Genomic DNA, 21,832 nt, shown 5'->3' on the forward strand with positions numbered 1-21,832 from the left:
AGTGCTCTTAACCACCATCTCTCCAGCCCCAAGGGTAGTTTTAATTTTAAACACACATTTCTTTCTGTCACCTTCACAGCGGGTTGACAACTGCAGGATTGAGGTTAAGAGCACTGACTGACCTTGAAGCAGATCCCAGTTTGGTTCCTATCACCTATATTGAATGGCTCACAAACCACCTGTATCTCTAGCTCAGGGGAATCTAAAATATCTCCAAGAGCACCTGCACAAATGTGCCCATATACACATAAATAAAACATAATGAAAATAAATTTAACAAAAGCAGTAAATTTTTTTATTTGACCTTCCCTACCACAAGCCAAGGTATCCTCTTCCTTACCAACACTCAATAGAAAAGTATTTTCGGTGACTGGGGAGATGCTCAATGGATAAAGCACTCACTGTATAAATGTGAAGACCAGAGTTTGGATTCCTACAACCTATGTAAAAAGTTGGCCAGGCATGGCAGCCAACCATAATCTTAGCATTTGGGGCAGAGATAGAGAGCCCCAGAGGCAAGCTCACGAGATGAATTGGAATTGGCATAATCCAGGTTCAACAGCCCTGTCACAATAAAGTGGTGAGTAGCTGTGGAAGATAATCTGATGTCACAGGCCTCTGTTGGTACTGACACATTTTTGAACATGCACATACACACACAATGCCCCCCCATAGTACTTTAGGGCTGTCAATCTGCATATACTCCTCCTCATAACTCCAGACTTAGTGTGCTTTCCCCAGCTTTTATATACTTTGTCTATAAGCAATAAACCAGAACCTGGGAGGAGGACCAAATTTGGGTGGAGACTCACTATTTCTCTGATCCCTGACCCCCAACTTGTTGCAATGAATAAAAAACCAGAGAACAGTTGACCAAGTGTGTCAGAGTCATGTGTATACACACTCTCCTTTGACCACATCTACACTTTACCCTCTACATCCCACAGCACTTGGTACATAAATACCTTGCCTTGGGAAATATATTGCTATTGATTAAACCTACTCTTTTTTTCAAGACAGGGTTTCTCTGTGGCTTTGGAGGCTGTCCTGGAACTAGCTCTTGTAGACCAGGCTGGCCTCAAACTCACAGAGATCCGCCTGCCTCTGCCTCCCGAGTGCTGGGATTAAAGGCATGCGCCACCAACGCCCGGCCTTGACAGGACTTTTAAGGGTAGTGATATGTCTTGTCAACCGTGATTAGTATCATTCTTCCAGATAAACACAATATTTTCCTAGGAACAGAAGGAAATAAAATAGACATGTGACTAACTTTCCTAACAGTAGAAGCCAACATACAGGGCAGTGGTATGCAAAGGCAGCAGGTCATCAATGTATTCCTAGTACAGATGAGACACAAAGTCCATGTGAGAATGGAAGCAACAAGGATAAAGTCTACGAGGTTAACAACTGGGACAGACAGTGATATTCTACTACAATCTTGTTACTAACAGGAATTTTCACAAATTCCTCACATTACAAAGATTATTTCTGAGCTGGACTACTTGAAATCTTAAGAATGTACACCTATGGGCCTGGAGAGATGGCCCAGCAGTTCAGAGCACTTGCTGCTCTTGCCAAGAATCCAGGTTCAGGTCCCAGTATCCACATGGTGGCTTACAACTGCAGATCCACGTTTTTGATGTTCATAGGCACCAGGCACATACATGGTGCATATATATCCACATAAGCATAAAATAAAAAAAGTTTAAATCCTTAAGAATGTAGACATACAGGGTTGGTTAGATAGTTTAGCAAGTAAAGGTGCCTGCTGTGAAACCTGACAACCAGAGTTTAATGCCTAGAACCTACAAGGTAGAAAGAGAATCAACTGCTACAAATTGTCATCTGATCTCCACACAAATGCTGTGGCATATGTGCCCCTCCACATCAAAAATAAATAAAAGAATACACAAATACCAAGGGAGTACTTGATACCTAAAAGGCAAGCCTAAAGGCACACCTGTGTGGGACTGTCTAGATTAAGGCACCTCTGAGAATGTGTGAGGGATTATCTTGCTTGACTTGATGTGGGAAAAATCCATCTTTATTATGGGTGGCATCATTCCCTGAGCAGAGTATCCTGGACTGTATAGAATGGAGAGGGCAAGCTGAGCACTAGCATGCAGGCATTCATTCACTCTGCTCTTGACTGGATATGAGACCAGTTCTCTCCAGCTCCTGCAACTGTGACTACCCTGTCATTAGGAACCATAATCTGGATTTCTGAGCCAAATAAACTTTTTCCCTTAAGTTAAACTTCAGTTGAGGTATTTTTATCACAAAAATAGAATGTAACTAGACACAGACATAACCATCAAGTGTCACAAAGCACTTAACACACATCAATACCTGTTCCTGAAGGTCATAGTCATAGTTGTCATGCAGCAGAAGACTGAGGATATACCGCGAATAAATCATGGCATCAATGCCACATTTCTCGAGCTCTTGTCCCAGCCAGGTTTGCACTGGACCCAAAGCATGAAGCAGAGACATGTCAGAAACAGACACGAGACCTGGATAAGAACTTGAGGTGCTTTCAGATGGCAAACCATCCACAACAACTGTAGAGACAGGGCACATGAATTTAGGTTGCTGACATCCTTAAAATGCAAAGCATTTTCAACAGTGGACGATCTGTTGGTATCCGGAGAGGATTTCACTCCAGCAGAAAGGAGAGGAGCTGAACATGGAGGACAGCAGAGACCGCACAGCAGTCAGCTCTCTACAACACAATTTCCCTCTTCAGGCATGACCAGTGAATCAACACCATGATAGCAACACACACGGAGATGCAATTTTCAACTTTCATTTCACACTGAGGCCAAATGTCAGTCTCTGACAGAACCTACAGAAATGAAAAAGAAAGCAATGAGTCACATGTAGACAGAAAGTTGTGAGATGACTTATCTTTATACATTTATTATTTATTTATTGTAGAGACAAAGTTGTGAGGTGACTTATCTTTATGTATTTATTATTCATTTATTTAGATTTTTCTAGGTAGGGTTTCTCTGTGTAGCCCTGGCTATCTTAGAACTCCACTCTGTAAACCAGGATGACCTCAAACTCAGAGATCACCTGACCTCTGCCTTCCAAGTGCTGGGATTACAGGTGTGAGCTGCCACAACCCAGAGGAGGAGGATTTTCTAAAAAGGAAGGTGTTCCTCCTTTTAAAATGTACCTGCTGCTAACTTGGAACAATATATTTTCCCTGTGGAGTATTTGGCATTTTAAACTGAGTAACACTGCAAATTTAAAAGCTTGTTATCATCTTGAGTGAGAACAAGGGAGATCTCTGCCTGTGCTCAATGACACTAATGATCATTTCCTATCTCGAGAGACTGGACTGGTAAAATGTTTACAGCAAAGCACTAGTTTGCATTTAAATACAATGGAAACAATGGTTAAATAGTGTCATCAAAATGATGGTTAAAAAACAATCTTTAAATTTAGCTTCACAGGTCATTATTAAGTATAAAACTGAGGATGGTGATCAGGGATTCATACAACGAGAGGTGAAGCAGACCTGTCTTACAACTACAGGCCACACTGTCAGACCTGCTGTCTTCTCCTTGCTGGACTTCTGCTTCAGTGACATCTTTTCTTCAACGCCATCCCCTACACACACCACTTTCAATAATGAGTTTATTTGTTCATCTTTTGAGTTTGGGTTTTTGTTTGTTTATTTGTTGCTGTTTTTCAAGACAGAGTTTCTCTGAGTGGCTTTGACTGTGCTGGAATCTCTGTCTGGCCTTGAACTCAAGAGATCTTCCAGCTTCTGCTTCCCGAGTGCTGGGATTGAAGGGGTGCACCATCACCACCACCACCACCCAGCAGGTTTGGGTTTTTTAATGCAGAGTCTAGCTATGTAGCTTGCTAAGAAATGAAAATGGGAAGCAACACTGATCACCCTAGTTCGTGAACTTCAGCCACCAAGCACAACTCAGAGCAGCATCTTCGGTGAAATGATGTATGCCTGAGTTTCCCAGGTGTCAATAAAATTTACACAAATACACATAAAACAAGTCTAAATTCATTGTATAACTAAGCTATTAGGCTAATCTGTGTGATTAAGTGTTATACTACTTTCAAATATCCTCACTAATACGCTGTCTTTATTAAACTATGAAAGATAAAGTGAAGATTTTCTATTCTTTTCTTCAGCTGATATTTTCCAGCTGTCTCTCAAAATTAAAACACTTTCCATAAATCATTTAATAAATGTTTGGTTCCCAGGCAAGATAACAGACAGATCGCCAGTAACACATCCAGTCCTAGCTCACTTGAAACAAGTTGACAAGTTACTTAGTGAAAACCAGACAAGGCTGAAGGGACTTGAAATAGTTGAAGGAGAGTGACAGAATCCAGGCAGCTTGAACTCACAGGGAGTTAGAGAAAGATTTGCACAAAGTAGCATCAGAGACTTGCAATGGGCTGTACTGGAGTACTTAGAGTATCCATGGGTGTGCATAAGTAAGAAACTAATCTAGGCCACTGCTGGGAGCACAAAGGTTCTTGTGCTCAAGATAAGCATTACAGAAACCAGGAATGTTAAATATACAAGTTGTCTTTTCAAAGGAAAAAAATGTATATAACCTGTTTGCCACCCAGAAGATGGGAATGGAGGTGGTTAATAGACTAAGTTAGTGTTTTTCAACCTCCTGAAAGCTGCAACCCCCATATTGCGGCAAGCCCCAACCAAAGAATCATTTAGCTACTACTTCATAACTGTAATGCTACCATTATGAATAGTAATATCTGATAAATGACCCCTGGGAAAGGGTACACACACACACAAACACGCACACGTGCGCGAGCGTGCGCTCACATCTGTCTTGGTAACCCCTGTTCTATCTGTAGGACCAGGACATACCTGACTTCTCCAAGCTCCCACAACCAGGACCAAGGGTGGCTAATGGTCTAAATGACCTCTATGCTATCTATATGACTGAGACCACGTCAGATCCTCCCCCAAGCCCTTAAGATAACACATGCAGCCTATCTCTAGAACCCATCTTCATGGAAGAAGTGATGACAGTACTTTCAGAAGAGTTTTGATGTAATTATGATTCCTTGTGTATATGAGATTATGTTATACCAGAAATACACCTACTGTCCGATGTCAGACTCTAGATATTTGAATCAACACTAGTTACTGAAATGTGTTGAATGGTATATCCTATTGCTTCACACAGATAAGTTACTCTGTCAGCTCTGGTGGTCACAGAGGCCCCACAGCACAGGATGAATCCCTGTGAAGGATGAGTCAGTCAGTACCTGATCCTCAACAGCAGCAAGCTGTACCTCCAGTCAGGCTAGGAAACTCACAACTCAGCAAGTCTGGTCTTTGTATTTGGGAAGAATTAACCATTGTCTAAATACTGGTCTGGTCCTGCCTAAAAAGTCTTTTGCTGGTTCTTTTTGGGTGGGTGGTGGTGGTGCTGTCTTGAAACAGGATCCCATGTAGATCAGGGTGGCCTGACCTTGAACTGATCCTCCAGCCTCCATCTCCTAACCTGGCTCCAACAACCATGACTGTCCCAGAACAAATCTTACAGGATCCCAAAGAACCAAACTATTTTCAGTTAACTTTACTATGATTTCAGAACAAAGCCCAAGGATATTTATAGGAATTCAAAAACACGAGAACCTAAGAAGATAAATTTACAATGTCTGACAACTATTCAAAACAGGAAAAAAAATGAGAGGAAAATAAATTCACTTAAATAAACTAAAAACTTGCATGCATGTGTGCACACACATACCTATGTTTTTGAATAATTAATTTCAAAATTGATAGGAATTAAATGAACAAGAATTCAAGTAACCCCCAAGTGCATGAAACAGGAAGAAAATAGCTCAGCACAATAAAGTAACTCAAATCTGTAACCAACAGAAAAATTCCAAAGCAGCCAGAGTAAAACAGAAACATTAATTGTTCAAAGGTAAGGCTAGCATCCTGTTCTGGTTGGAAACAATGTAAGTAAGCAGGTCAAGACAAACACCAAAGCACCCTGTCAACCTAGTACTCCATACTTATGAAGCTATCTTTCAAAGCAAAAATGAAATAAGACTTTTTCAGACATATGAAAACTAAAGGAACTTATTCCCAACAAACCTGCCCTACAGGAAATATGAAAAGTCCTTTAAGCAGAAGTAAAATTATTCCAGCACAAAATGTGGATCCACTTAAAGAAACAAAGACAGTCACAAATACCAGCTACATCTGTTTCATCTTTAGGGTTAGAGAGATGGCTAAGCAGGTAAAGGCACTTGCTATTCAAGCCAGGAGGCCTAAATTCCATTCCTGAAATCCACATGATAAACTAAGAGAATTGTCCCTGCAAGTTGTCTCTGACCTCCACATGCATACTGTGGAACACACGCATATATGTATGTACACACATGCACACGCGCACGCACACACACACAAATAAACATGCAATAAAATTTTTTAAGTTTTTTTTAAAAATTACATATCTTGCTGGGCATAGTGGTGCACTTGGGAGGCAGAGGCTAGTGCATCTCTGTGAGTTCATGACCAGCCTGGTCTACAAAGAGAGTTCCAGGACAGACTGTTATACAGAGAAACCCTGTCTTGAAAAGTCCTTCTGCTTACATGGTGAACACTTTATGAACTGAGTCACCTCTCCAGCCTACAGTATCTTTATGGCATGATAATACAGACAATGTCTGAATTGTTCCTAGACTCTCTTGTGTTCCAGTGTAACCATTCACAGAGTGGCCAAGAGACAGTTATGAGAATCTGGCTGACTACTGTGGAGCCTACTACACTTGCTTCGGGAGCAGACTATTTCTTTCTGCTCCTTTACCTTGCAAAGTATACAAACTTTTTTATAAGTTTAAAAAAACAAGTTTCCTGCCGGGCGTTGGTGGCACATGCCTTTAATCCCAGTACTCGGGAGGCAGAGGCAGGCGGATCTCTGTGAGTTCGAGACCAGCCTGGACTACCAAGTGAGTTCCAGGACAGCCTCCACAGCCACAGAGAAACCCTGTCTCGAAAAACCAAAAAAAAAAAAAAAAAAAAAAAAAGTTTCTTAAATAGGAACACACAATTTGAGCACCTGAAAACTTAGCATCTCATTGTGTCACATGTCAAACACAGCATCCCGGGTTTCAGCACCAAATGTAGGCATTTTGGGCCAGTTCGGGATGGAACAGGAGTGGATCAGGTATTCTGGCACTCGGGGAGTCACAGAATACTGAGTGTTACACAGCTCAGATGGAAAGGCATCCTGGAGCTCAGAAGCCAAGGACCACCACAGGTTGCAGTAAGCTTAGCTGCTTACAGCCTTGCCTCAGAGAAAGGCTTCCCCAGTTTTGCTCGGCAGGAGGTTTCTCAGGTGAAGTTGCTACAGTTCAGCTCTGCTCCTGGAGAGCAGACAGTGGGGAGAGGAGTTGCCAAGCGAAGCTTTCCCGGGCAAGTGTTACAGCCCTGCTCGCTCTGCTCTCTGCTCTCTGCTCTCTGCTCTCTGCTCTGCTCTGCCCAGGGTTGCCTCTGCTCCGACGCTGCCGCAAAAGAAGATCTTCACCCAAAGCTCAGTGAAGGGGTTTATTGGAAGGGAAGAATCCATGAGAGTGGCTGCCCTCTGCCAGAGTGGCAGAGGACAGCCAGCCTGGTAGGGCAACAGACATAAGCTGAACAGACACAAGGTTTATATAGGGCTTCCAGGGTGGCAATTGGTCAGATTTTAGTGCTGAGCTCAGATTGGCTAGAGCTCTGCTCAGGGATTGGTTACTTTTCTGCACAGGATTAGGGTCACATTTGGCTCTGGTTTCACAGCCAAAGTGTGTTTCTTTCTCTGGTCCTTTTTAGCCTTTTGGCTCCAATTTTAGGGTCAGGGTGCATTTTTTTTTTTTTTTTTTACTGACTCTGATTCCAGGGACAAAGTGTGTTCTTTTGGCACTGGTCTCAGGGTCAAGGCACATTTCTTTGGTTCTGGTTGCAGGGCCAAAGTGTGTTTCTTTGGCTCTGCTCAGGGTGTGTTTCTTTGACTGGTCCCTTTTCCCTACACAGCATGCAAATGCTTTGCCTCCTTCCCAGCAGCACTGTCATACGCCACACTGCTCTAGAGTGCCACTGCACTATCCAGGTTAAAATCAGTCTCTTGAGCTGAGTATGGTAGCACATTAGAATTCTAGTGTCTTGGAGGCTGAGCACGAGAACCTAGAGTTTAAGGCCAGTCTGTGCTGAAATAGTCAAAAACAACAAAAAAGCTAGTCTTTCTGTCACACTAGCCACACTTCAAGTGCCCAAATACTACATACATCTGATGATTACTGTAATAATATGGGACATTCACACTGCCCAGAAGTTCTACTGCATACTGGCCTTGACTCACTCCTGCAAATGCTGAGCTAAAGACTTAATACCCTTCAACAGCTTATAGGCCCCTTCTCCCATGAATACAGGGTAGAAATCATGCTTCACAGGACTAAATTCCAACAGGTCAAATTACACTACAGCTCAGTGAACTTGTGGATGGTTCAATGACAAGGTCAGACTGTACAGGACAACAAGAACAAATGAAGCACATTGACAATGTAGAAGCCAAATAACCAGGATAACAAGAAAAAAGGTTCAGATAAAATAGGTACACAGTGCTGCAGAGGTACAACCTCCTAAATTTTAATGTCTTAACTCAAAAGGGCTGCAACTCCCTCATGCCACATGTTCATCTAGCTTTGGCAGGGATGCTCAAGGCCACTGTCACCAAGTGTGATCCACCTAGGACACAGGTAATAAAACAGTCACCATCTGGAACCCAGGGACCGAAGGAATCAAGTCCTGTGCCACAGTATACCCTGATGCTCTGAAAGCTTCTTGGATGTGAGCTGCTTATACTTCAAGCAAGTCCCCAGGCCTCACTTTAACAGGAGTTGATGTCACCAGCCACAATGACTTCAAGAGGCAAAATAAAAGGACATTAATAGAAAACATTTTACATAGTTAACAATGAGCGCTATGGGGGCTACAGAGATAGAAGTTATGAGCACTAGCTGCTCTCTTCCAGAGGACCCAGGACACAATTCCCACATGGCAGCTCATAACTACCTATAACTCCAGTTCCAGGAGATCCTACACACTCATACACATGCATCAGTCAATGCTCATAAAATAAAAATAAATTGTCTTAAAAATTAGCACTCTAAATAGGGGAAATTTTATTAGCACAAATAAAACTGTAAAAGAAAGGTGATTTATAAAAGAGAAAACATTAATTATTCTTAGAAAGGTTTCAAACAGTGTCGAGTCAGTTAAAATGCTACTGTCACCATCAGTAGGAGTCTAGCCTCCTGCCTCCATTATTCCTTCAGGCCATCAACTCTGCCAACAAACAGGCAATCACCATCTTTAGCACACTGAGCCTATGACATCCTTTAAGACTACTTTGGGCTTCTGGGGTAGGTTTTGTCACAAATGAGGTTGCAAGGTTTTCAGTAGAAACTGTGACACACTCCCATGTCCTACTTAGTAGAATGCTTAGGCCTTAGCAGGTGATCAAAACTGCATTGAACTAATGATTTCCTAAGTCCAAATACAGGAGAATAAATTGTGAGAAGAGAGGTTTGGGAAATAACAATGTAGCAGCATTACGGTGAATACAACTCTGATTACACTGTGAGTTTACTAGTATGGGTATTAAGACTGTCACCCAGGATTCTAACTCACCTTTTACCACCCCACATGTATCATGAGCTACCTACTTCCAGGCCCTATGCACAGTACTGGCAACACAAAGACAACAGCCAAAAGGTTTTCCCCCTCAGTAGTTTCCAAACTCTTCTGTAGTAGGCTTGGATATGCCAACTTCCACTTCCCGGTGAATCAATCCTGCAGTCATTCTCTTCTATCTCATAGGATGCTTCTGCAGTATGTATTGTAGTGATATTGTTTGTAATCTAACAAATAAAGCTTGCCTGAGGATCAGAATACAGAGCCACTGTTAGCCACACATACACTAAGCCACTAGTTGGCCATAGAGGACAGGTAGTGGTGGCCACATCTTTAATTCCAGTGCTCAGGAAAGAGGCAGATGGATCTCTGTGAGTTCAAGGCCACCACCCTAGGCTACAGGAGATCGAATCAATCTAAAAGAGAAACAGAGCTTTGATCTCAGAACTTGGGATGACACGCCTTTAATCCTAGCACTAGGGAGGAATATAAGGCAGGAAGGAGCTCAGTGCAGTCTCAGAAGCTGTCTGAGGTTTGGTTGAGAGCATTGCAGTCTGGAGCTACTCTGAGGACAGAATCACCCCTGCTTTGGCCTTAGCCTTGGTAGAGTAAGAACTCTCTAGTGGTTGGCTGCTTGGCTTTTCTGATCTTTAGTCAACCTTTATTTGATAGATTACAAACAATGAATCTATCACTACACATGCTCCAGTCTACCTGTGTTTTAACAGATCCTAACTACAAAGAGCATGCCAACACATTTTACTTGGAATTTTATTTCCTTAATTATTTAACTTGGGTGTCAATGGGAGTTTCACACAAAGGATGGATGGATGGGTGGGGGGGGGTGGATGGTTCAGCAGGTAAAGGCACTTGACACTAAACCTCATGATGACCTGAGTTCAATTCCCCAAGACTCACATGGTGGAAGGAGAGAGATGACCCTCACCTCCACATGCATGCCTACACAAACTTATACACATTTAAGTATACTTTTGAAAAGTAAATAAATGGAGATGGAGGAGAGGAAGAAGACCAGAAAAAGAAACAGAAGAGAACAAAGGCAAGAATATCTGAAATCTTAAGATTCTGGCTTTCAGGCCAGGTGGTGGTGGTGCACGCCTTTAATCCCAGCACTCGGGAGGCAGAGGTAGGCGGATCTCTGTGAGTTCGAGGCCAGGCTGGACCAATAGCCTCCAAAACAATACAGAGAAACCCTGTCTCGTAAAAAAGATTCTGGCTTTCAGAAGCTACTTTTTTGGGGGCGGGGAGGTCTGGAAATCCTATGCAGTGTCTGCCCAGCAAGCATGAGGTACATAACATGAAGAAGTTACACATTTGTAAACAAGCCTTGCTTGCTATACCCAACCCCAGCATACTCTCTGTCCAGCAAACATGAAGTGTGCTCATACACGAAGCAGTAACACACTTGTAACTAAGCCTTGCTTACTATTCCTGACCTTGGCACACAATTTGAAGCAGACACTTCTCATTCACTTTAGGAGGCATCCAGCCACCAAAGCCTATGTATAGCCAAAAGAACTATGAAGACTCTACAACCCAAACTAAAACTAGCACTGAAACCAGCAAAGAAGGGCTAAAAGCTGATTCTGTCAACTTGCTTCCTGTATGTATCTGAAGAGACTAAATACAAATGGACAGTTCTCTAGCCCTAGTTTCTGCCCTATTCTAGAAATGTGTCAAGTCGTAGGAAATGAATAAAGCTTATTTTCAAGATAATATAATAAAAAAACAAATATGGGATCACATTCTTTTTATGGCAACAGGAAGAGCTGCATGAAGATTAAGCAGCTCCATTTTTACTAGTCAAGTAACAGAAACAAACTAATGATCTATACTAGGAAGCACAGTCTCCCCAATGACAATTCTTTTCATACCACAGGACTATTATTAGATTACTACCTGATACTAACTTAGTAAATACCTTTATAAAATGGAAATGCTCAGCTCTCGAAGGGATAGCTGTATTAATTTTCTCCTCCCTCAAGGCTCAGGGAATATCATGGAAGAGGCAAGAGCTGGATGAAAAGTACTGTCGTAGGACATAGACACTGCACTCATGAACTCACTGTAGCTATACTTTCTGCATTAAAAACAAGCCATCACATTCAGTCAGCATCCCAACAAGCAGCACTAATTGGATTCAGTGGAGATACATAGATAGATAGATAGATAGATAGATAGATAGATAGATAGATAGATACATACATACATACATACATACATACATACATAGACAGACAGATGGATGAAGAAGGGAAGGGGGATGGACTGTCTTAAGAGGTGTCTGGGAAGAGTAGAAAGGGAATTGGGGTGGATATAATCAAAATACATTGTATATATGTATGAAATTGTCAAATGATAAATAAAAGGATTGTTTTCGTTTTGTTTTGAGATTGGGTTTCACCATGTAGGTAGGCCTAACTGGCCTGGAACTCACCATGTAGACCAGGCAGGCCTCAAACTCACAGAGATATGTCTGCCTCTGCAAGCACTGGGATTAAAGACAAGTATGACCATGTCCAGCAGAAAAATATTAGTTAAAAAGGAGGAAAAAGAAGAGAGTACCAGTAAAGCATGTGCTGGTAGGCATGAGCCCCGGGTTAGACCACCATCAACAGAAAAAAAAAAAAAAGAGGAAGAGAAAGAAAAAATGAAGATGAAGACTAAAAGAAGAACCAAATTTTTATAAGAGTCCAGTGTAGGTGGAAGCAGTTAAGTTCCACAAAGTACTGACTGGATTTCCATTAAAGCAGAGCAATCAAGAGCTAGGTCATCATACCTGTGATGAGTCAATAAAGGGAAGTTTCTCATCAATCTGGACCAATTCTCTGAAAGATTTGATGGGTGTCTACTAATGTCTGGTTTGAAAAGCTATGTACAGAAGAAACCTTGTATACCTTCTCATTTTACAATAACCAGTGTAGATGTTCAGTTCACTCAGTGGGGCTACAAAATTACAGTTTATATACCTTTAAAAAAAAAGGATCCTTTTTCCTAGCAGGGGCAAACTTCATGTTCAACAGTTTACAAAATTAAAAACTTAAGAGATGTGGACCAAAGAGAAAAGAAATGTATATACAACTGAAATAGACAATGTACCCATGCAGAAAAATCACAGCCAGCAAACAAAATCCCAAGGCAAAAACAAAGTTCAGTGGGATGGAATCCTAAAAGATTTGTTGGAAAAATAATGAATGAAAATGAAATTAGGCCAGATGAGATGGCTCAGCAAGTAAAAAGGTGTTTGCTGAAGGCAGGCTACCTAAATTCAATCATGGAAACCACATAAAAGGTAGAAGGAGAGAATCAATCCACAAAACTGTCCTCTGACCATCACACACACACACACACCAAGGCACATTACACACACAAAATAGTAGTAGTAATAATAATGATGATGATAATGATAATTGTCTTTAATTAAAAAACATGAAATTGATGAAAACTATTGAAAAATAAACAACTAAAATTTATAAAATTAAAACTTGAATTAAGAGAGATTAAAACTTCACTCTAAAATATGCATTTTAAAATTTCTAATTTGGGAATAGCAGCACATGCCTTTAATCCCAGCATTCGGAGGCAGAGGCAGGTAGATCTTTGTGAGTTCAAGGCTAGCCTAGTTTACACAGTGAGTTCTAGGCCAGCCAGAGCTACACAGTGAGACATTGTCTCAAAAACAAACTGTTGCTTTAATCCCAGCACTCTGGGAGGCAGAGGCAGGTGGACCTCTGTGAGTTTGAGGCCAGTCTGGTCTACTGAGAGAGTTCAGGACAGGCTCCAAAGCTACAGAGAAACCCAGTCTTGAAAAACCAAAACAACAAACAAACAAACAAAACCAACACATTTTTTTCCTAAGCAAGTTTACCTAGAAACAAACAAAAGGGGGTTTTCAGAATGTCTGTTACTAGAAAACATGATGAAACCTGTGAAGGGAATTGGCATGTAGGCAAAAGAATTCACCCTTCAGACCAGAACAGAAAAAGACAACTGTCTAGTACACAGTGTAGGAGCAGGGACAGGAACAAAACACCTGCCAGACAGACCTACCACCAACCTGCCTGCTGGAGGTAAGGGACTGGAGAGCTACCTTCCTCCAAGCAGTTCTTGCCATGCAAATGAAGGTAAAATTTTGATTAGCCAATGTTACAAAGCAGGGCTGCAGTTAACTGAAAGCTGACAATCAAATTCATTCATTTGGCTGTTTCTGGTCCAACAGCAAAGGTTCCACAATTTTTTTTTCCCTCAGGATGCTTTCTGGACTAGTCTTGTATAGTGAAAATTGCTCCATAGGGACTTGTTATCTTTATTTTCTCAGATATGAATATTTCTCCACAAAACTTACTCTGTCAAAGTTGAAAAACATTTTTCATGTAACATATTAGCTCATAGCTTGTCAAAGTGCCTAGGTATAAAACTTCTACAGCTACGAACTGTAAAATATATTAAACCTACATATGCCGGGCAGTGGTGACACATGCCTTTAATCTCAGCACTCGTGAGGCAGAGGCAGGTGGATCTCTGTGAGTTCAAGACCAGCCTGGTCAACAAGAGCTAGTTCCAGGACAGCCTCTAAAGCCACAGAGAAACCCTGTCTCAAAAAACAAAAACACAAACCCTACATATATGCAGGCAAAACAATCATTCACATAAAATAAAGTGAAAAATAAGCTTATAGACTAGAGAGATGACTTAACAATTAAGAGAGCTTGCTGGTCTTCCAGGGGACTCCAGTCTAGTTCCCCATACCAACAGCAAGCAGCTCAGAGCCACCTGTAATTCCAGCTCACAGGCTGGGCACCCACACATGTGTAACAGACACATATATTCACACACAAATAAAATAGCAAATATTTTATTTAAGAAAAAAAGAGTAAGCTTTCTAACAGCTACTAATACCCAAAACACATTATGGTAAACTACACTGCAGTAGTAACCTCAGAAAGGTGGAGCCACCAGTCCTTCAACCTCCAAAAACTGTAAGCCATATAAACCTCTTTTCTTTGCAAACAGGACAATGCAGACACTTCATTAAAGCAATGACAAAACTGGCTAAACTAAAACTTTAACAAAATGAACTTCAACTTAAAGCGTATCCTAACATTCCTTCAGAGAGTACAAAGACAGGAGCATGTCTATAACTGCAGCAACTTGGAAGGATGAGGCAGGAAAAGCCCAAGTTTGGGGTTATAAATGAAGAACCTCCCCATTACCACTCCCCACAAAAAAGTTGTAGTCAAAGTCAGTTTTGAAATACGGATGCACTGGCTATAACTCCAAAGGTGCTTTGAGTTAGAAACAGACCCCAGGGTAAAAGGAAAACAAATCTCTCCTACTCATTTAAACACCTTTGTCACAATTATATAAGACTATCACACACACACACACACACACACACACACACACACACACACACAGAGTGTACCTGGATGTATCCTGTGGCATGATTTTTTTTACTCATTTACTCTCGTGTGTTTTACATTCCACAGAACCAACTGACTCATGTTAAATATTTACTTGGCCACATCTCCATAACCACCCCCCCCCAATACACACATCCCACATTCTTAGAACTCATTCATTCACTGCTTAGGTTAGAAACATGCACACAGAGAAGATTCTCAAGCATTCTGTATTCACTGCCCTAATGCCTTTATTTGTAACACAGACACTAGCAATACAGCAAGTTCATGTGCTGAGACAATACTATCATTCCCAAATCATTGGAGCAGATTTTAAGAGATTAGCAATACACAGGTTCCAATGATTAAGAAAATGAGATAAACATGAAATAGCCAACACAAGAAATTACCACTAATATGCTACTCCAGGGAAGGAGCTCTATGTAATATCGGAACCAACAGGTACCACTTTTGAAGACTTAATCAGTAAAGCACATAACTTAAATAGCATCAACATTAAAGGGAGGTGGGATAATGATAAAAACAAAAGAGACAGAATGGTATGGACAAAACTTAGCAACAGGGGGCAGGGGGGGATATAGATTTCAACAGCTACCCCAAATACATTTTGAAAGATTAAAGTGAAAACAGCAGGTAATATCTAACAACTCTGATTTTCCACTAAATTACCTAAGCCATACACAAAAAACCTGTTTACCTACAACTTCCTCATTTTCAAGATAGTTTAAGATTCCATACTGAATCTGTGCAAAAGTCCTCTCCAGTTCATCCCTAAGCGAGATGGTGCTGGCCACACCGTTAATCCCAGCACTGGCAGAGGCAGGCAGATCTTTGTGAGTTTAAGATCTTTGTGATCTACATGTTGAAGGCCAGAACTACATAGAGAGACCCTGTCTCAGGAAAAAAAAAGTAGTGTAAATAATCAATCAACTCACTTAATACTATAATTCAAATCTGGAATATCCCCTGCAGACTCCTGTGGTGGCATAATTTTGGGAGGCTTTAGAAATTTTGGCAAGTGGGACCTAGCTGGAGGAATAGGTCATAGGAGAAGGGGCCCTAGTTCCTTGGGGTATATTCATGACCATCCCATCTCACCATGTGCTCCATCACCCACCATAATGTGAATAGTCTCTGCCACATGCTTCCATTGTATTCCCCAGCCACATCTTCCCGACCTGAAAAACTGAAACCATGAGCCAAAATCTACTTTTTCTCCTGTTTCTGTTAGGCATTTGGTAACAACCAGTGAAAAGTGGATACAGAAAAATGATACCAAAAACAGGGTCTACCTCAGTAGACTAAATATGTTCAAGTAGCCTCTGGAAATGATTTCTGGGAAATATTAAAAAGAGTTTATAGAAATGAAATAGAGAAGCTACAGAATGCTAAAAGACCATCATATATGATTCTGTTGGGACCTAGAAGACTTCTGTGGAAGGCTGAGTTTAAAACCAATAGACCAGAAGCTGAAGAAACAGCTCAGTGGTTAAGAGCACTGGTTGCTCTTTCAGAGGACCCTGGTTCAATTCCCAGCACCCATAGGGCAACTCACAGCTACCTGGAACCCCAGTCCCAGGGGATCAAATATCCACTTCTGGTTTCCTTGGGTACTGCTCATACCTGATACACAAACATACATACAAGCAAAACACCTACACATAGTATTAAAATAAAGACTACAAAAGCAAAAAGGCTAATGGGCTAATTACTGTGGCAGAGGAATATTTGGGCTATGGCACTGTTATTGCTGAAGGCTTCTAGTCAGATTTACAGTGAGAACTGACAACAAACAAAACAGAGGATTTGACAAATGTGAAATCTGCACAGAATAGGATTAAGTTGGAAGCTGCAGACAAACAAGTGTGTGGTTATTAGAGACTGGAAGCTAAGAGGACTGTCACTGGACAGTGGGAAATTGACCAAACTCACCAATAACAGGTTGCAGGGGAATACAATTATAAATTCCTGTGAAAGACCTTTCTCTGATAGGAGTTGCTTAGAGGAATGTTTTTCCAGATCCAGCCATCCAAGCACTCAAAAGCCTGCTACAGCTGTGCACCAAATAAGCATGGTTACTGACTAAACTGGAAGTAAGCCACATGATGGATACTGGCTTTGCAGGTATGCAGAATGCTACAGTTACAGAGATATAGAGGCTTCTAGACATATTGGTTAGGAAGGCCAGGCAATGTGTGGGAAGGTCAGATTCCTCTAGAGACCATGCATAAAAGCTGTGAGGGTGGGGAAAAAGTCTAAGTTAAAACAGACACCAAGATATTGGAGATGCCAGAGCACAGAACATCTGCTGAAGAAAGATACCAAATGGGACCAGTACAGTAGAGAGATCATGTGGAATGGGATGCCAAGGCCACAGGAACAGAGCTACCCAGGCCACTAAAGCTCTAATCACATCACCATCTGCCCCAGGAACTGCAGGACTTACTGTTTACCAACCTGGGTTCCAACCTTGCTTTGGTCCATCCTTCCAGTCTATCTCCTCCCTTTTAGAATGGTAATGTTTACTATGTCATTGTACACAAAAGTATGTTATTTCATTTTTGATGTTACAAGGTGTTAAGTACTTTTCTCATTGTTGTGCCAAAGTATCTGACAAATGCATCTTAAAGGAGGATTTCAAGGCAAGCAAAGCATGGCTGCAGTATATAAGGTGGCTAGTCACATGTCTGCAGATAGCAAACAGAGATGAATGATAGTGATCAGCTTTACATCCATTTTATCCAGCCCTAGACCTCAACCTGTGGGATGGCACCACCCACATACACAAAGGGTCTTTCCTCCTCAGTTAAACTCATGTTAGAACACTCTCACAGATATTCTCAGACATTTCTTTCCTAAGTAATTCTAAATCTAGTCAAGTTGACAATGAAAATTAACTATCACAGAAGAAAGGGCCAATAGCTAGACACTACTTTGAACCTTTTGGAGACAGACTTTTTTATAATAACTTTTTATTTTTTCAAATTACAGTATAATCATACCATTTCTTCCCCCCCTCTCCCCTCCTCCCAAGTCTTCCCAGGCACTCCCTTGTTGTCTCTCAAATTCATAGTCTTTTTTTTTCTTTAATTGTATAAATGTGTGTGTGTGTGTGCACGCGCGCATGTGTGCATTTTTCCTAAATATATAAATACAACCTGCTCAATCCATATAATGTTACCTGTGTATATAAGGTTTCAGGGCTGACCACCTGGCACCAGACTTTCTAACAACATCAAAACTGTTTAAGTAGTTGAGTTTGAATTAAATGCATTTGAGATGGCCATGAGCCTTGGGACAGCAAAGGCCAAATATAAGAATCTGAATATGAACTACCCCCACCCCACTGGCTCATGTTCTGAAAGCCTGGTCCCTAACCAACAGTGCTACTTAAGGACTGAACACTTCAGGAGGTGGAACTAGCTGAAGGAAGAAGGTCGCTGGGAGAAGGGACTCTGGGGTTCTATTATCCCTGCCCATTTACTGTCTCATTTTCTGCTTGCTGGCTGCCATGATATGAACAGCCTCCATCATATGCTCCTGCCACCATGAAGTGAAGTACTTCCACATGCTGTCCCCAAATGGATTAAAACCCTATGAAACCATGAGCCCAAAATCACTGAAGTTGTTTCCATCAGGTACTATGCTAACAGAAACACCAAAGTAACTAAGGCACCAATGTTGGGAGATGTCATTCTGTAAAAATGTGTCTGATTTCATCCAGGGCAGGGCCTAGACCCTCCCCCACAAGTTCAGGGGAGAGTGCATCTCACATTGTTGGATGGGAGTCCAAAGTCCATTTGTATACCCGGGATAAATACTGATCTACTGCCCAAGGCTCAATAGATTACCTAGGCCTCCTCACTGACACCCACATTCAGGGGGTCTTGATCAGACCCATGCTGGATTCCCAAGCACCAGCCTGGGATTCAAGAGCTAACCCTTGTCAGGTTGACACCCTCCCTGGGGAAATGAGGAGATATTGGGGGGGGTTGGTGGGAGGGTATGGGAGGAGGGGAGGGAAAACGGAGAGGGACCTGGAATTGACATGTGAAACAACCTTGTTTCTAATTTAAATTTAAAAATAAATAATAAAAAATAAAAAAATGTGTCTGATTGGTTTGAATAAAGCACTGTTGGCCAATAGGGAAACAAGATAGGTGGGACTAGGAGTCGAGGAGGATTCTGGGAAAGAGAGATGCCAGAGGAGTAAGAGGACCGGACCCTTTCACCGGTAGGAGAAATACTTAGATTAACAATTATGGGTTAAATACTTAAGTCAGAGATAGCCAGTAAGAAGCCAAGCAAACGGCCAACAGCTTCATAATTAATATAGCCTCATGTGTGTTCATTTGGGACTGATGCGGCTCTGGAACCAGGCTGGTGGGAAGACTATACTCTACACACCAAACTCTAGTGTTTTCTACACGTGTTCAAATGAACCAAAAGCTGCCACTTACTTATATATCTGCTATATTTTGGGTCCTGCACTGGGTCACAAAATTCTCCCAAAATGCTACTCTGACCCAAGTCCTTTCCTTCTGAAATCAGATTGAAAACTGATTGTGAGTTAATTCAGTCAAACATCTAATGAATGAGTACTATGCAAAAAGATTATACTGCACACTAGAAGGAATCATCAAACAAGAGTTCCCTCTTCCCTCTAGAAATAAGAATCCAGGAGATACCTCCATGCAAAACAAAACAAAAACACACAAAACCCTAAAATGTCATAAGTAAACAACAACAACAAAACAATTTGAAGGATTAGACTAGAGAGATGGTTCATTTATTGCTCTTGTAGAGGACCCAGGTTTAGTTCCCAGCGCACACACTGGGCAGCTTGTAACTACCTATACCTCCAATTCCAGGGGATTTGGCCTCCATAGGCACCTGCACACATGTGGTGCATGAAAACACAAACACACACATTAAATAAATTACTATAATTAAACTGGAAAAAATTGAGGTATCAGCCAAACACTGTGTGGAAGAGTAAAGAGTTAATTCTGAAAATCTGGTTACAGAAGTACAAAGAATATATCAGCGAAATCTTCAACATTTCAATAGCATGATGGGTGGAAAGAACAAATACAGAATCTGAACAATCATGAGGCAGCCAGCAATTTCCTGCTAAGATATAAGGTGCTCTGGCTTGAATCAGAAATGTCCCCCACAGGCTCACATGCTGAACACTTGGTCTTCTGCAGGTTAGTGGCACTTTACTAGGAAATGCTGGAAATCCTAAGAGGCAAAGGTTAGCTGGAAGTGGGACACTAATAGATCTTTTTTTTTTTTTTTTTTTTTTTTTTGGTTTTTACGAGACAGAGTTTCTCTGTATTGTTTTGGAGGCTATCGGTCCAGCCCAGCCTCGAACTCACAGAGATCCGCCTGCCTCTGCCTCCCAAGTGCTGAGATTAAAGGCGTGCGCCACCACCGCCCGGTGACACTAATAGATCTTATGGATACTTTATCTGTCCATCTCTCATCACCCATCTCCTCTCCCCTTCTCTCCCTCTCTCTTCCTGGATGTCAAGAGGTGAGAAACTTTGCCCCAACATATGTCCTTCCACCATGAGAGGACTGAAACCACAAACCAACACAAACCTTTCTTCCACTTAAGTTGTGCATGTCAGATTTTTGACAATGATGAAAGTCTAACACAGAAAATTGGCCCCAGAGAAGTGAGGTCATTCATTGCTGACTGTTGCTGATGTGGGTCAGAAGCCTTTGGACCCAGTCTTATAGCAAGAAAAACAAGCCAAAGCCAAGAATGCTATCAGCAGAGCTTAATGGACAATTCTAGTGGGATCTCAGAAGACCAGAAGCCACTAGGAATGCAGATGATAAAGACAGGTTTCAGAAGCAAAGACTGCTGGAAATTGGACTAGAGACTGCACATGTTGCATTATAACAAAAACATGTCTAAATTTTATCCATTTCCCCAAACTCCAAACTCTGTGACAGCCTGAGTTCACAAGTGATCTATTAGAAATTCCAAGGTAGCTGTGGATGAGTTTTGCTAACAGCTCCTAAAAATTATATTAAGAAAAAAGCAAAAAAGACTGAAAAGCTTGCAACGTGGTCAGAAAATGCAGCAGAGGTAAAGATGAAGCCAAAGAAAGTGTGACTACTAAAGAAATTAGGGCCATTATAAAAGTCAAGGATTAGCATCAAGACAAAAAGTGTCTTCAGGGCATCTGAGAAACTGGCCAGACCCCACACATTGCAGGTTCAAGGATAGTAAAACATAAACTAATTTGGAATAGTTACCCCTTGAGACGAGAGAGCTTTAAGAACATCATGAACAACGACAAGGCTACCTGGAAAACTGTTTCCCAGGATTTGTTTTATTGTGCTCAGTCACCCAGGCTGTTATAGCCATGGGAGCCTGGTTTCTGCAGTAGCTGGCAGCAAATCTTGGCACTACTAAGTGACACTGGGTCAGCAGGCAAGCAAAATACACTTAAGGGCCATAGAGGCTTCCACCCAGATTTCAAAGAAAAGCCTGAGAGATCAGGAATGTGTGATAAAATTAGGGTCCCTGCACTATGACAGTCCAAGATGGCACTAAGTGGAGCCAACCCAAGAGAGGTCATATGGGCTGCATGTGAACAGCAAAGCCAAAGGGGCAGGGCTGTCCAAGTCCAGTGAAGCTCACAACACACTTCAGATGACAGGCATTGAGAAA

General features: G+C 41.6%; 1 protein-coding gene across 5 annotated transcripts in view; it reads right to left on the reverse strand.

The window, feature by feature from the left end:
* Kiaa0232 (KIAA0232 ortholog) overlaps window positions 1-21,832 on the reverse strand; it is a 64,944-nt gene that overhangs the window by 37,526 nt on the left and 5,586 nt on the right. For all 5 annotated transcript variants that reach the window (XM_040746993.1, XM_040746992.1, XM_040746991.1 and 2 more), the window contains exon 2: window positions 2,350-2,845. In XM_040746993.1, coding sequence (XP_040602927.1) covers window positions 2,350-2,580 — 231 coding nt within the window. In that variant the 5' untranslated portion in view covers window positions 2,581-2,845. The remainder of the gene's footprint in view (window positions 1-2,349; window positions 2,846-21,832) is intronic.

The sequence above is a fragment of the Mesocricetus auratus genome, unplaced genomic scaffold, assembly GCF_017639785.1.
Source record: "Mesocricetus auratus isolate SY011 unplaced genomic scaffold, BCM_Maur_2.0 Super-Scaffold_100006, whole genome shotgun sequence".
Lineage (NCBI taxonomy): Eukaryota > Metazoa > Chordata > Mammalia > Rodentia > Cricetidae > Mesocricetus > Mesocricetus auratus.